Raw genomic sequence first — 15816 nt, 5'->3', positions numbered from 1 at the left:
CTGGGGATCAAAGTAGTCTCCAGACAGAACCAAGTAGAATGAATGCTGATTAGTTTAGTGTCATTAAAAGGCAGAAACAAGCACTTTCTGCAGGAATATAATTTTAGTCCCACTTCTGTAACCAGGGCATTCTACAAAGCAAAGTGCTGAGCTGTGGTTTTATGGTCTCAGTATTTTCTGGGATTGGCAAATTTACCTGGACTCTGCAGTCTTGATAGACTTCAACCAGAGGAAAGAGGTGATGTTTTGTACATGTCTGGTGTTGGTGTAACTCCTGCTAACTATGATAGCAGATGATCCAGCTGGCGACTGGAGCACTAGAATGATTAAGTGGAGAGGGGCCAACATAAAGCCATTGGCAAAGTCTGGGTGTGAATGACTCTGGGGCAATTTTGCTTATTTTAGCAAACCAGAAGGAGCTTTGTATTTTTGAGAATGCAGGGTGGAGAGCTCTTACACACTGTGATAAGTGTAGGCAACAGCTCACATTGGCAATTTTGTCAATGCAATAATGTTGTTGTTCTGTGGTTTATTTTACTCTGATTTAAGGTACAGGACCAGTTCTGGTTGAAAAATACCGAATGTTTATACAAACTCTCTCTCTAAAGAACTTGAGAAAACACAAATAGGTATGTGCATGAATGCTTATAGGTGTTCTTAAACTCTGCCTGAGCTTTGACACTTCTGTGATAAAGGCATAGTTGATTGGATTGTTCAAAGGACACCTTTGATCTCAATCAGAAGTCATCCAATTGGATTTTTGTACATTCGTTGGTTCAAGAACTTGTTAGTTAAACTAGTCTCTGCCTCTAAATTTTCAACTGTGAAAACAGACACCAACAAATTAAATTAGCAGATTCTCTGCTAATCTCACGCTTTCTCGATTCTGTATATGCATCCAACTATTGTTTTCCAAACCAAGCTTGAAGACATAACTCCAGGCAAAAGCCCAGCTGCCCACTCACAGTACTTGTTTTAATCAATGTTTCCAAACACCAGTGGGCCTACTCACAGGCTTTAGAGAGCAAAAGGATTCGTAAATGATAGGGTTTTGACAAAAGAGCTGCTTAGAGGTGATTTGCATCATGGATGTTTTACACAGCATTTGTAACCCTTAGCTCAGAGTTGATAGCATTCTCATGAAGGGTCATTGCAGATTATGACATCTTCGGGTTAATAGCTCCTGGTGTCGCCACCATTTTGTTTATCCCTCAGGATGTTTAACTCTTAGCCCCTTTGTTGTTTTTTATTTGAAGATCTTTCAAATTGGCTAGAGCAACTAGGTCAGAGAGCAAGAAATAACCTGGCCACTAGTAAGGACTCCAAGTGGTCCCTTCTGAGAGGTCTCATACAGTGCATCTGCTTTGGGTCTTTTTCCATGCTTGGAAAACCCTGTCTTGCATGGCAGAGGGAAGGCAGACACATCTAGTGTGTTCCCCAGAAGGCATCTTTAAAAGTATGTATGTATGCATGCATGAAGGGACGCTACTTGTCTTGCCCTATACAAAATTGTTCTCAAATGCCCTAATTTCTTGATCATTGCACACATCCTTGAGAAGGACTGTGCCCAAGCACTGTACAGTGAAGGTCTAACACAGATACAGCCATAATCAGCAGCCCTTGTATCTTGCCAGGGTACAAACAAGAGATGCTGTTGCTGAGCTGTGTCTCTTAATGGTCTCTAGTCAAACATCATGCAGGAAGCTGCAAGGAACGATTGTTTCCTCTCATACTGTGCAGTTGTTAAACCCCAAACTATTTGTACCAGCCTGCTTGGGTGACTCTTGCAAGGCAACGAAGCTCATCTGAGGCTGGGGAAGTGGAAGGAAGACACAAGGACTGCTTGCAAACAGCAGGGGATCCTCTCTTCACCCTGGGCCCGAGGGCATGTTTCTCCAGGAGAGGACAGCTAACACCTCCAGAGAGTCAAACCTGCTGTCTGCTCTTGCTTTTGGCTCTCTGTTCAAGATGTGATGCCTCCCTGCACTTTTGCAGTGTTTGCTCCCCTCTAATGGCCAAAGATCTGAGAGCACCTTGGTGGAGACCTTGGTGTCACAGGCCGTGGTGGCTGGTGCCAGAGGGTGCCCTGTGCTGGCAGACCTGTGAGGCATCGAGCCTCGTGCAGGCACGCTCACGATTACCCAGCACTGGGGTGGGGTCTCCCACAGCTTCTCCTGCAGCTCTGATTGCAGGTGTTTATCCCTGTATTCCCTTATATCTCCAAAGGAATGCACCTGTGCCATGGTGGCTGAGAGAAAGGGTTATAGCTAAACTTAACAAAGCAAGGCAGTGAGGGCAAATCAGTAAATCTGCACAGGTGTTTGTCCTCCCTGAGTCAGTGTCTCCTGCCTACCTCCTGGCTGAAGCTCTTTGCCTCTGACACTTGCACCACAACTCTTCCCTCTCCTTGGAATAAGTGATGCCAACTGCCTGGGTTTTACCCAAGCCAGCTATTAATAATCTTCTGCAGACTGGGTGGTATGAAGCCTTAATCTATGCAAAAATGTATGTGCTCGTGTGCTTGAGGCTTTGGTTTTCAAATAGCTATGCTATTTATTGTGCTGCATTACTTGCTGTTGCCCTTTCTAAACAAAAGCTTTTCAGAGCTGCCCACATATGAAGCTGTGAGAAAATGTAAATAATATCTCATTTTGTATCAGCTTTTGTATCTAGGGGTTATCATAGAATGGTTTGGTTTGGAAGGGACCCAAACACCATCCAGTGCCAGCCCCCGTGAAATGAGTAGGTACATCTTTAGCTAAATCAGCTTGCTGAGACCCCCATTCAGCCTTGAATGTTTTGAGAGACAGGACATCTGCCATCTCTCTGGACAATTTGTTCCACTGTTTCACCACTTGTGTGGGCATAAGTTTTGTGTTAGCTGAGTGTAAGCCTCACAGCTCAGGGTAACTCCCCCAGCGCTTTATGCCAAACTTTGCTGCAATATCTGTTAAAACTAGGCTGCTTTCCAAAGTTAGGGAATCAATCAGGAGAGAACATTTGTTTCCTTATCCTTACCATTTCTTCTTACCTATTAAACTCAATTAAAACAAACTGCAGTACATGTAAAATCATGCCTTACCTGCCATGCCACTTCTGTTGATGTCAAAGGAGTTAAAAGATACTTTGATCAAGAACACAAGGATTGTTGTCTGCTTTCATAGTGTGGTCAGTCTGGTGAAAAAGCTGCCCTGGGAGAGTCCATATATGAAGTCAAATTCTCTGCAGTCAAGAGGGTCATATGGAATCAGGTCATTATCCTAAGCTTTGATGAAAGCTTGAGGTGCTTGTGCAAGGAGATTCCTCCATGGCTTTCACTGCTCTGATGTGTAAATCACAACAATCACAGACAGTACAACCAACTGATTTGGAGGTGGTTATGTGCAATAGCCTTGTCTCCTGGGCAAAAAAACCTCTCTGTCCTCTGCACTGGTGAGGCAGTGTAACTCAGAGCAGCAAGGCCCAGCTTGGCTGAGGCTGACTCTGCGTGTACTCTTGTCCTGCAGAATGTCAGGGGTCTCATATTTAAGGGCAATCTGAACCTGCATATTACACCCAGAACTATTTTTTTTTTAATCAACAGCTCTGCCTCCTTGTTTCGCTGTCCCCACCTGGGTGGATCTGGCAGGTAGCTGGTGGCAGTACAGTGACAGTCAGCTAGCCAACAGGCACTTGAAGGCTTTGGTGACCACATTGCCTCTGGCCCATGCTGTTATAATGTTTTGCCCCATTCTAGTTATGGTAGCTGCTCTCTTGACTCCTGCCACTATGTTTAAGTCCTACAGACTTCTCTGTGTCATCTTTTTTTGTGTCACTTGCTATGGAAGTGGTTGATCTGTGAGGCTAGGGAGCTGTAAATACTTGCTGTCCTTTATCTTCCATAAAGTTTTGGTTTCGTTAATTTGTAGTATTCTTTGAAAAGAGATTATGCACTCTGTCTTTCTAGAAACCAATTCTTGCACTTTGGATCATACCAGGATTTGGCATGTTGTTACTCATTTTGAATGGTGCCTGCAGTCTTTCACAAATATCTTCATTCTCTCAAGTCCTGACAGGAGGCAAATGTGCTATCTACCACCAAAGTAGTCTACTTGTTGTTTACTGTTCTGTTACAGGAAATTAATTTTAATACTTGGGATAAAAAATGTGATATTTTTGCAAAAATCAATTTTCTTGTACTCTTGATCACAGGGCAAATAAGATGTAGGTGATGCTCAATCACCACATCAGAAACTAGTTCTCTCTCCACATGTATTGGTGAAAAAGTGAATCTTTACCAGAAAACTAAAACTCTTGTTGAAAATAGCAATTTAATCTTTAAGTGAGAATTTAATCTATTTGGGTCTACCTCAAAGAATAATTATTTCTGGAATGCTGTAGAAGCAGTCTAATGGGACCCAGCTCTCCATAAGGATCCACAATGTTATTTCATGGTCCTCACAAAATTGTTCTTTCTCTTTGAGGTCCTACCTAGCCATTTTGGACTCAAAACAAAGGCATGGAGGCTTCTGTTCTATAGGGTCTCTGCTTCCCACTCAGTTGGAGGACAGAAGAATGAAGTTCTCCCCTCCCACTGAATCAGAACTGCAGCCCTGATGTTCCTGCTCTGTGTGAAGTCTTGCTGGGGCTCCACTTCCTCACCTGCAGCAGCTGAACTCTGTGCAATTCACTGTGATGTGTGAAAATAAGCTCATCTATTTATTCACATGTCGCTCTGATGTCTGTATTGCATGTCAGCTGCTAAAGCTTTCTGAGTCCAGCAGTGTTTCTGAGCAGTGCCAGTGACCAGGCACTGGGCTTGGCAGCTCTCTCCATGCTAATCCACGCAGATCCAGGAGGGCAGACAGATGTATTGACAGCGGGGAGAAAAGAGGATAACAAGAATGTCACAACTGCATCTAGATTGTGCAGGTAAGCTTTCAGTCTGTGACAAAGCCTGCCTTATTAAGCAAGAAATGTGTGCCAGAGGATGCTAAGAGCCTCATCCCTGCTATCTGCTTCTGTTCTTTACATGTGTTGTTCTTGTTCCCATCTGCCAAGAAGACACTTGGGGAGGGCTTCCAGCTGCCTGCTCAGATGGTACCAAAGAGCTGCAGTGTCATGAGCTCCTCCTGTAACTGCACATGCCACCGCCTAAGGGATGGATGGACAGACCTGCCCTAGGAGAGGCATTGTTCTTGTTCATGTGGCATGAAACAGTTTCAAAATGAAAACTTTACTGAACCTAAAACTAGATTAAGAATAAGAAATTATGTCAATATCAGGATGTTTTCTACTCAGCTAATCCAACTCATCATTGCATCTCCCAACAGGTATTTAAAGGTTTTTTTCTCTTCTTGTATGGTGTCTTATGTAAAGAAGGCCTTGTTTAACAGTTGCTAAAGCATAGGTCAAAAAAGCAGGTATTTTGTACTTGTAGTGCATCAAATAGCTAACAACTGTACTCCATCTAAGAACAGTGAATCCACAGACAATATGCAGACAAAGAAGTCAGCAACAGTGAAACCATTGTCAAGATCATGGAGAGGGATTTGTAAGGTTCCCAACGTGGCTTTGCTGCTGAATAATAAGAATGAACATTGACTGGTATGCATTAGAAGTGCAAAAAGTTTGTGTTACTGTGCTGCCCCTTCTCTGCTCTTACCCTTGGCTTTATTGGTGGTTGCACCTGTTCTTGTGGTGTGCAGATGAAAGTTTCCTCCAGCATGTACCTGAATATTCTGCCCGGTGATGCTACTGCCCAAAGTAGGTGATGAAAGATGAAAGACACAAGTGACCCAAGAATGCAGACCGCACAATCCCTGACCTGCAGTCCTTTGGAAGGGGAAGGACATCCTTGGTGCTGGAAATGCTAAGGTGAGAGCTGTACAAGGCACAGTGGGAGCTCATGCTATGTACAGGGTGTTTTCCCAGTGTGGGGTGTGGTAAAACCACTGCTGCTGACATGTGTAAGCTGAACTTTCCACAGATACATGCAAGTGCTCTGCAAAATGGAGAGTGTAAGTCAGGGGTGGTGCAAAAATCACCAAGGGGTTTTAATTCCTACATGTCAAATTCTTTCCTGATTTTCTCACACTACTACATTGTCAAATACAGAGAAAATTGTGGATGCCCAGTCCCTAGAAGAGTTCAAGGCCTGGCTGGATAAGGCTTTGGGCAGCTTGGTGTAGTGAAAGATGTTCCTCCCTATGACAAAGGGGTTGGAATTAGATGATCTTTAAGGTCCCTTTCCAGCCAAAGCATTCTACGATCCTATGAAATGTCTCAACTAGGCAAATGTTCCCATTTGAAGAGGCAGCAGTTAAGCAGATGACTTGTGCACAGGCGCAGTGATGCCTGCATGAAGCAAACCCCTTCTAAGTCTGTGAGCTTTGCAAGGTGCAGATGTTGCACCTGTGTAAAGACATGGCACTTGGGAGAGACACCAAGATGAGTGACCAGAGGGTGCAACGAGGCATGCTGCATTCAGGGGATTTTGACTGTGCTGGAGCCATTTTCAGCTGCAGGAACTTCAGTAGGAGATTTTCCAGAACCCGTCTAGTCTCCAGCAGCGGCCAGATGCTTCAGTCTATGGTGAAGAAGGCACAACAGCTAACTGCAGTCAGGGTAATGGAATTTCTACCTGCTGCTGGTGACAGTGTTGGAATCACCTTGCCCATCTGCTGAGGGATGAGCTGGGCTGGATGGGGAACCATTCAGCTGGGAGGAGCTCCCGCTCAGCCTGACTGGGTGACCAGAGCCTCCCCCCGCCTTACCCAGCATAAGGAGTGGGAGGCTCCGGTTCTCCGTCGGACCGGGCGGCTCCCGGTCCCGCCTCCCGCCGCGGTGTGATGTTGGGGCGGAGCGCATTCCCGGGACTATATCCACCGCGAAGCCTGCGGGAGTGACTCGTTTCGGGTCGCTCCCGGAGATGCTGAATATGGAAGCGAACATTGACCCGTCGGAGCTGCAGCCGCTGGGGGAGTATGACTTCGAGAAGAACTTTAATCACCGGGCGGCCAGGAAATGGATGGAGGAGAATTGGTGAGAGGAGAGGGAGAGGACAAGAGGTCGTTGACCTAGTGCATTCCAGACCCTGGGTAGCCCTATCGGGTCCTGCTGCTTTTAGCAGAGCAAGTGTGAGGATCTTCGGTTCCGAGGAGGAGAAGACGGGGTGTCTCTAGTTGCATACCTGAGGCTGTGGAGGATGGGGTGCAGCAGTACATGTGGCACAGCAAACAGTGGTGCAGGTGGGGCTGCAGCTTGTAGGGAGATGGTGATGTGGCAGGAGGGCAAAGAGCATCCGCGGATGGCCACTGCAGCCCTTGCACTGCCAAATAGGGTACACAGCCCTGCCATGCTGCACTAAAGCCTTGGAATATGTGGGATATAACACAGGGCAATTGAGGCTCCAGCTGACATGAAACTGGCCTTTTTAGACATCCTGTGCCTGTAGAGTCTCACATGTAAAGGGATAAGATGTGTTTGCTTTGGATCCTGCTCACAGGCTACCAGAACCTGCCTCATCCCACCAAGGTCTTGTGGAAATCTCCATGATGTAGCAGTTCACTTTCTTTTGTGCAGTCCCCAGGGTTCTTGCTTACTCAGTGTCAGGGCAGGCTTTCTTATTATCAAACCCAACTTTAACATGAGAATGGGAGATTTTTTGTTTCTTGTTGAGAGTACTTTGCTGGGGCTACAGAAGTCTGGCTAAAAATAGGTCAGTTTGGGTCTTTTCCTGACTGTTCCCTCTTCTCTACTTGCAGGCAAAAGTCTTTAATTTTTTCTGTTATTTATGTGATCCTGATATTTGGAATCCAGCATTTCATGAAGGAACGGAGGCCCTTCAAACTGCGGGGACCACTGGTCCTGTGGTCCTTCAGCCTGGCTTTGTTCAGGTAAGAACCTTTGTTAAATCTGGAGACAGCTGTAGACCCTTCCTCAGAACTGGATTGATGCAAAGTTCTGGTTATCCACTACATCACTAGGGAAATACATTAAATTTTTCCTCTTGAAGGCCCTTTCCAACTAGGGGAGTGACCTGCTAATACAAGTCATTTATTTCTCACCAGAAATACTTCAGCAAGAATGAGTTGCAAAAGGATCTCTGGGGAGAGTGCTTGAAAATAATTTGTGGGTAGATTTGAACGTGAAGCCTGCAAGAGCAGACATCTTCCCTCATTCAAAGGGTGCCTGCCAATTGAAAGTTTGATTTGAGGTCTATTTATCTTTAAAGTTTAGATTTCTTTCTCTTCCCCTACACCCCACCCCCGCTCCCCCATTTCTTTAACCCTGTTGTGTAGGAGGTGGGGAAAATTCTGCTGCACTCACAGAAGGACAAAAGATTAAACTAAAATGTGCTTTCAAACTGTCCAGTCTTATTGAATAGTTTCCTGCAGTGGCCATGAAAAGGTTTCAGCATGTGCTCTGTATTTAAACTAGCATATGTCAATTTTATAAAATTCCCCTCATCTCCACAACTTTTTCTGTCTGTTTGGTGGTACAGAGAAAAACTAGACTACTGCCTCTGTAACTCCAATTGGCTTTGACAAGGTCAAAAGGACACTGGTTGTCCTCTGTCAGGGCAGAGTATGGCAGCAGTCTGTAAAACCACAAGTTGTGGGAGAGGGGAGGTCAGAGGGTAGCTGTTCGTCATCTGTTCAAAGACAAACTTGTGCTAATGAAACAGGTTAATAACAACGATAAAGTGGTATTTCTTCTCATAAGCTGTAGGAGTTGCCTGCCACGGGAAGTTATGAGTGCTCCCTGCCCTCTGGGCCCATGTCAAAAGGCAGGAAAGTCCTCCATTCCTCATCAGGTGGGGCAGCTTTTGCTCAAGTGCCTCTTCAAGCAGTGGAAGCAGGGGGTGCTTCCCTGAGGGGAGCACTCTTTGATGCTACTTTGTCTTGCAGGAATAGGTTTTAAATCCTGGCTAAAACTTGTTAGGAAGTCTAAGGCGGCAAAGGTTTGTTTAAATGTCTCTGAGACTGCCCTGAGCATCAAGATGGAGTCAACTAAATATCCATGGGTGCAGAGCTGTCAGAGGCTATGTTGGGGCCCTGGGCACAGTGTTCAGCTCTCCTCTGGTTTTCTTGTAGTCTCATTGGAGCCTATCGGATCTGGAAGCAGATGGCCTTCCTCCTCCTTACCAAAGGATTTAAGCAATCAGTGTGTAGTCAATCTTTTTATGTCCACCCTGTTTCCAAACTTTGGATATATCTATTTGCACTGAGCAAACTCATTGAAATGGGTGAGTCTGAAACTTCTCCTTATCCTATGTGTTTATAATTGCTTTGCTTTTACAAGATTTTTCTTTTACAGGTCTCTGTCCAAATGTTATTTGGAGAAAAGTGTTGCTTAGCCTTGCATGTGTCACTCATTTTCTTGCTCCCTATTGCTCAACTGAGATGATATGCTGGCTCTCCAGGGGTTGCAGCCTGATGTTACTGTTTGAGTTTGATCCCCAGGCTGGACTAGGCAATTCTGCACTGGAACAACCGTGGCGAGGGAGTAGCAGGCAGGCAGGGAGGGCTGGGCTTTCCACACAGCTTCCATGAAAAGAGGTAAAGAGGAGCCAGTTGGAAATGCAGTGCAGGTAGATCTGGGAAAGCAAGCCTGGGGCAAGAGGCTAATATGGCATGTTTGGAGTATAACTCCAAACATGCCAGAAGATAGGGTGCCTAAATGGTCCTCTTCAGTACAGATTATTTCAATGGGAACCTAGGCTTTGGTGGGATCAAACCACATAATGGCTTCAGCATTGAAGCTTGCTTGGTCTGTTTCCTGTGAAAACTTGTGCAACTGCTGTGCTTTCACCTGACTAATGATATACCTCTTCCCCAACCCCAGGTGACACTCTGTTCATTGTTCTCCGGAAAAAGAAGCTCATCTTCCTCCACTGGTACCACCACATTTCCACAACAATTTTATCCTGGTATGGCTATAAGGTTATGGCAGCTGGGGCAGGGTGGAACGCAGCCTTAAACCTCAGTATCCATTTTGCGATGTACTTGTACTACACTGTGGCAGCCATGGGCATCCGGGTGCCCCACTCCATCACCAGGCTAATCACCGCTTCACAGATTGTGCAGATTACAGGATTTGTAATAATGAACATCTTTATCTTCTTATGGAAGGATGATAAGCTCTGCCAAATTACTTGGCCACTGTTTCTCCTTTCATCGAGCTTGTATACCACTTTATTGGCCCTCTTCTCCAACTTCTTCGTGAAAACTTACCTGAGTCGCACCCAGAAAGCAAAAAGGAATTAAAACCAAGGGATGGAAGAAGAGATTGGGATGGAGGTGGGGAGAGAGGGAGAGGAAAAGGGGAAACTTTTTGCTTCTGTCTGGAACCTAAGTGCCTGATGGGATGGGTGTGATGGGGTTTAGGAAGAGATCACTGTAGGTAACAGCCTTCAGAGTAACTTGCACATTGGCCTTTGGTGCATCTGCCTTGCAGTGGGTGGCATGCCAGAGTGAGGTGCAGGTTGTGGCAGGCTGGTAACAGGAGAAAAGGGAAGAGGCTGGTTGTGGTTCTGCTTTTCCTTCTTTGCATCACTTGGGTTTGCCTTGTGCCTCCCTTCCTGGGGACTGATATAATCCTGCATGCACCAAGACTCTCCTTGGAAAGAAGGTAGGGAAACTCCTCTCACAGCAGCACTGCCCTCTCCATGGTCTCCAGTTTTGGGGAAGAACAGAGCTCAAACCTGCTGCTACTCTGCAGGGAAGCCCTAATAGATTGCTGGTGGGAACAGCACTGAAATGGAAAACTCCTGCTGGTTTTTTTAAGGTTATGTAGGGAAGAGATCTACCTGGGCTCTCTCTTCTCCTCTGTAATGCAAGGAACTGAATCCCATGAACTTTAATGGCTGTTACCTGTGGTGTGCCTCTTGTACAATATTAACCCATCTATTTATCTTGACTAGCTACTGCCTCAAACTCTAAAAGATGAGCAGGGTCCAGCTCTGTCCTGCAGTGTGTCAGGCATTGCCAATGGTTCCAGCCCATGGCCAATCTCATGGGATGGGGATAGAAGGGTCCCAGAGTCAACTCGTCTCTGGGTGCATCTGCCACTGGGAGATGTGTTAAAACAACTAATAAATACCATCATGTATGGATTGATTTCTTTGATGCCTTTTTCATACCTGACCTTTGTACAGAACTGTGAGAGGAATGCTGCCTTCTCTGCCTCGATACTGTGTCTTCCTGAGGGTTAGTGACATGTCCAGCTGGCTGTCCTCCTGTGTTTACCCCTTCTGCAGTCATCAGCTGGTCATGCTGCCTGAGCACCTTTGCTCACCACCAGGGAGCTAGAAGTGAGAGAGATAATTAAAAAAACCAGCCTGTTGTTTTACCATCTGAAATGAGCATGTCACTGTGCTTCATAAAGCCAAGATATGTCTCAGAGCCTGAGACTGAGGGTCTGAGCCTCTGGGTGGGTGTTCGCTCCTTCCTGGTGAACGAGTTTTGGACTTTCAAGGCAGTGGACTGGAAAGCTGCCACATGGCAGTGGGCTGCACTTCCAATGATGGGAGATGGCAACAGCCCTGTCCAGTCTTCTCTGACAAGGGCTCCTGCTCTGGACTTGGCAGCGTATTGGGTAGTGGTGTAACAGCACCTTCCCTAGCTGTGGGAAAGGCAGGAGCAGTCAGCCGAAGGGTTGGGGAATAGGAATAAACTGTCTTCCACATTAGGTCTCTTTAGAGAGGGGGTGGTGAACATATGGGAGTAATGGGGTGGTCTCTCTCCTGCATAGTGCTGTTTGGGGCACTTTATGTAACAGCTATAGTCCTGGTGAAGCAACTGCCAGCTCTCCTAACTTCTACAGCTGCCCCAGGCATGCTCCCTCAGCTGTGTCCAGCATCTGCGCCAACACAAAGAATCACAGAATCATCAAGGTTGGAAGAGACCTTTGAGATCATTAAGTCCAACCATCCACCCAGCACTGCCACTGTAACCCCTGAACCACTAAATCACATCACCCAGCACCAGATCCTGATGCCTCTTAAACACCTCCGGGTTGGTGACTCCACCACATTCCTGGGCAAGCTATTCCAATGCCTGACCACCCTAACAGTGAAAACGTTTCTAATATCTAATCTGACTCTCCTCTGTCTCAGCTCTAAGCCATTTCCTCTTGTCCCCTCTGCAGGCAGAGCAGAAGAGACCAGTCCCCACTTCACTGTAACCTCCCTTCAGGCAGTTGTAGAGAGCGATGAGGTCTCCCTGGAGCCGGGAATAGACGGAGCTCCAGGTTGCGAGAGCCGGTGAAGCCGAGCTGGGGAGTGGGCGGGAGCGAGGGGGGCGGTTTTACCCCAGGGCTCTCTCGGTGTCACGGCGGTGGGGAGGTTTCCCCGGGGCTGTCTCGGTGTCACGGCGGTGGGGAGGTTTCCCCGGGGCTCTCTCGGTGTCACGGCGGTGGGGAGGTTTCCCCGGGGCTCTCTCGGTGTCACGGCGGCGGGAGCGCGGCACGTCCTGCAGCCCGCCGCTAGGCGGCACCGCCGCCCGCGCTGAGGGCGCTGCCCGCGCTGAGGGCCGGACCGGGCCGGGCCGGGCCAGGTCCGCGCCGCGACGGCAGCGGGCCCTGAACGGGACTGGCTCCAAGATTGTGGACCTGTCTGAGCCCAGCTTTCGCACGTACAGCAGCGGCCCGGAGGTGCGCGCCCACGCCGCGCTTCGGGGCTCTATTGGCAGCACGCGCGAGCAAGAGGAGCGGGAGCATCCTGCGCTGTGCGAGCGGGACACGGAGCGGGGTCGGTGCCGCGCTGCTCTGGGCTGAGGGGAAGAACCGAGGGCGGCTGCTGAGGGCACTCAGCGTCGGTGCGCTCTGCGTGAGCCTTCAGACAGCTGCAGTGGGGAGCACAGGCCGTGCGGGTGATGGCGACTAAAGTCTGGCCTTGAGAGAGAAAAGTGCAAGGAAGACAGTATTCTGACAAACGGGATTTTTTCAGACCCTCTCGGTGTGGTGTACCTAGCACAAAGCTATCCCAGAATTAGTCACTGTAATCTATGAGAATTCCCGCAGAATTTCCCTCTCTTCAAAATGGGGACTGGGGCCAAAATCCAGGAACTGCTCGCAGTTAAATCCCCCCTCAAAAAAACATAAAAAACCCCCGCAAACAAACAAAAAACCCCACCAAAAAAACACCAAAAAACCTCAAACCCCACAAAAAACAAACAAAACAAACAAAACCCCACAACAACAACAAAAAAGCACAAAACCAAGCCAAACCAAAAACCCCAAACAAACAAACCAAAACAAAAACAAAATTCCCAAACAAACAAATAAAAAACTGGATCAAATAATCTCACTATATAAACAATGGAGATGAGCAGGAGCTATGTGGACACATCAAGAACAGAATCTGGTCAAAATAATTCAATTTTCCTCTCTCATAGGGTAAGGGCGTGGTGACGGAGAACTTCGGCTGCCAGTCAAGTGGCTTTTAAGGATGATCTAGATGGGATTTGGATAGGTACAAAACCCACTGGATAATTATACCCAGACAGTTATCCACAGTTCACTGTTGAAAAGGAAAGGGTCTGTTGAGTGAAATTCAGGGACATCTGTTGTGGGTCTGGGTTTGCTCAGCACTTCCTTTAATGATCTGGATGATGGAGGACGATGTGCACTTGCTAAATCTGCAGATTGGGAAGTATCCAACAACAAAGTTATTTGCCTAACAGGTCTCCAGAATAAATGGAATCCTGCTAAAAATTGTGTGCTTGGGGTTGCAGTATCAACAAGATACATCTGGGGAGGTACTGGGGGCTTGTGAGAGAGAAATCCTGGGTAAGGGCTGTAGAGCACCTGCTGTGTTTGTGCTGGACCAGAGAACATGATGTCTGAGTCCTGGCCCCGTGGGGAAAAAGCTGAATGTGAGAGGCTGAACTGGCTTAGCTGAACCAGGAAGGCAGGTGGCATTTGTCAGACAGGAGACATCTCCCAGAGCGCTCTGCCGCCAACTTGCTCAATTAGTTATTTGCTGTTGGCCACCTCTGTTTTCTGTAGTTTTTAAGGTTTTCCCCATGGTTGTGTCAGTTGTTAGGTACCATTGTACAAAGTGCTCTCAGCTCAGAGCTGGTGTGTGGTTTGCCATCTGGTCTGGACCCTACTTGGTACAATACCTCTGACTGCAGAAACAGACCCCACCATCTTCTGCATACAGCATGGGAAGGAAAGACTTGAGCCAGCTAGCCAGGCTGCAGAGCCACTGGCCACATGTACCAGTTACCTTGTGTGCTACTGAGTCTGTCCTGCTGTGGTCTGGAGTAATGTTAATTTCAATGACTGCATCAAAAAACTCAGGCTGAAAAATCAGGACCTAAACTAGGTCTTGACTTTTCCCCACTGGCTCCCAGAGGAGATAATGAGAACCATGTGCTGGAGCTGGCCTTCTGTTTGGCATAGTTGGACATATCTTTCATCCACTGAATCTTGTAACAGTCAGCAGCCAAGTCTTGTGCCGTATCTCCCAGCCAAACATCATCTTCTCTGTGGAACAAGTAGAGGACCTCCACAATCATCAGAGCAGCGCAGAGAACCACCAAGCACAGGGTGGAGGTGCAGTGTATGTGGAAAAGGAGGAGGGGAAAGACCGAGTGTGTAAAGAGATCAGCTCTTCATCAAGGCAATAGGAGAGGATTGTGGCAGCATCTGTCTTGGGTTACCAGGGAGAAAAGATGGACTCTGCTATGAGCTGGGCTCAGTGGACGAGAGGGTATTACAGAGAAGCCCAGGCCCTTCTTTCTTCCCGTAGATGGAAGAGTCGTGTCAGAGAAGGGAGGTAAGAACAGTAGCACCAAGATGAGGTGTGTGTTTGGTGGAAAGGCTGCTGCATGGCAGCTCCAGCACAGAGAGGAGATTAACCACTGAATCTACTTCAACAGCATTTGTGCCCAGCAGCAAGGTAGGATCCAGGTTAAAATGAAACATATGGTCTGGGATGTACTGTGTTTATGTTTTGTATGTTTACACTTGATCTTTGAACCCATTCCACTGGTAGTTGTTTCAGTGCAGGATATCTTGGCTCCCAGATTTTGGATTAGATCAGAGCAAAGAATAATCTGTTACAGTGAGGGTGAGCTGACGCTTGTAACTGCTTTCAGCATCTGCTCAAAAATACCTTCAGAAGCAACTGAACTGTGGAAGAGGCTTTGGCAAAAACTGAGCAGTTTGTGTGCTTGGTTTGTGAGAGACCTCTTACAGTGTCCTAGTGAGGATCCATTCTTAGCAAAGAGCTTGCTTTCTCTCTGCATGCTGACGACATTGCAGGGCATGGGTTATGTCAGATTTGCCTGTCCTATTCTTCCTGGTATAACAGTTTGTTGTGAAGATATTTTAGGGCTTTTTTTTTTCTATCTAAAGAGGAAAGTAAAGTAGTGGAGTTGTGTTTTCCCTTGGAGCTCGTGCTTGATGAAGGGAAAGGTGATTGCATTGAGTAGAGATTCCCTGCTCCCCTGCTGTATTTGGAGCTTCCTTGGGCCCTCGGAGGGATCTGCTGCCTCCCTCTGCACTGGCTGAAGCAGCAGCTTTTCCAGGTGCCTGTACAGCTTAAGAGGGCCATCTCTGTTCTACAGCTTTCCCAACAGAGGCTGAGCAGGGCAGGTTGCTGCACCTGGCACCTGCCCTGGGGATCACTGTTCAGAGACAGAGTGCCTGGGGGGCCCAACCTTCCTGCTGCACTGGGTGCGTGCAGACAGGGAACACGGAAGGAGCTTCCTTTCCTCTTCCTACTGTGTGTGTGGGCTTTTGTTGTTCTGAGAAGCCAGGTGTTTGATATGTAAGTAAGGAACATGAACTACTCTTCCAAACTTCAGCCCCTGTTCCAACTCG

At 47.3% G+C, this 15816-nt stretch overlaps 1 protein-coding gene across 1 annotated transcript; it reads left to right on the top strand.

Annotated features, from left to right (window-relative positions):
- Positions 1–6910: 6910 nt before the first annotated feature.
- Positions 6911–10250, top strand: ELOVL3 (ELOVL fatty acid elongase 3). The gene is made up of 4 exons (XM_041461615.1): positions 6911–7023; positions 7746–7877; positions 9078–9229; positions 9829–10250. The coding sequence occupies exons 1-4, from the start codon at positions 6911–6913 to the stop codon at positions 10248–10250; spliced, it is 819 nt and encodes a 272-aa protein (XP_041317549.1).
- The last annotated feature ends 5566 nt before the right edge of the window (positions 10251–15816 follow it).

The sequence above is a fragment of the Pyrgilauda ruficollis genome, unplaced genomic scaffold (genome assembly GCF_017590135.1).
Source record: "Pyrgilauda ruficollis isolate IOZ18807 unplaced genomic scaffold, ASM1759013v1 scaffold15, whole genome shotgun sequence".
Lineage (NCBI taxonomy): Eukaryota > Metazoa > Chordata > Aves > Passeriformes > Passeridae > Pyrgilauda > Pyrgilauda ruficollis.
The sequence above is the reverse complement of the archived record's forward strand: the minus strand, read 5'-3'. Positions and strand labels throughout refer to the sequence as shown.

Coding starts and splice junctions, on each gene's coding strand:
- ELOVL3 (XM_041461615.1), top strand. CDS start 6,911: ATGCTGAATATGGAAGCGAACATTGACCCGTCGGAGCTGCAGCCGCTG. Junction 7,024..7,745: donor AAATGGATGGAGGAGAATTG/GTGAGAGGAGAG, acceptor CTCTACTTGCAG/GCAAAAGTCTTTAATTTTTT. Junction 9,230..9,828: donor GAGCAAACTCATTGAAATGG/GTGAGTCTGAAA, acceptor CCCCAACCCCAG/GTGACACTCTGTTCATTGTT.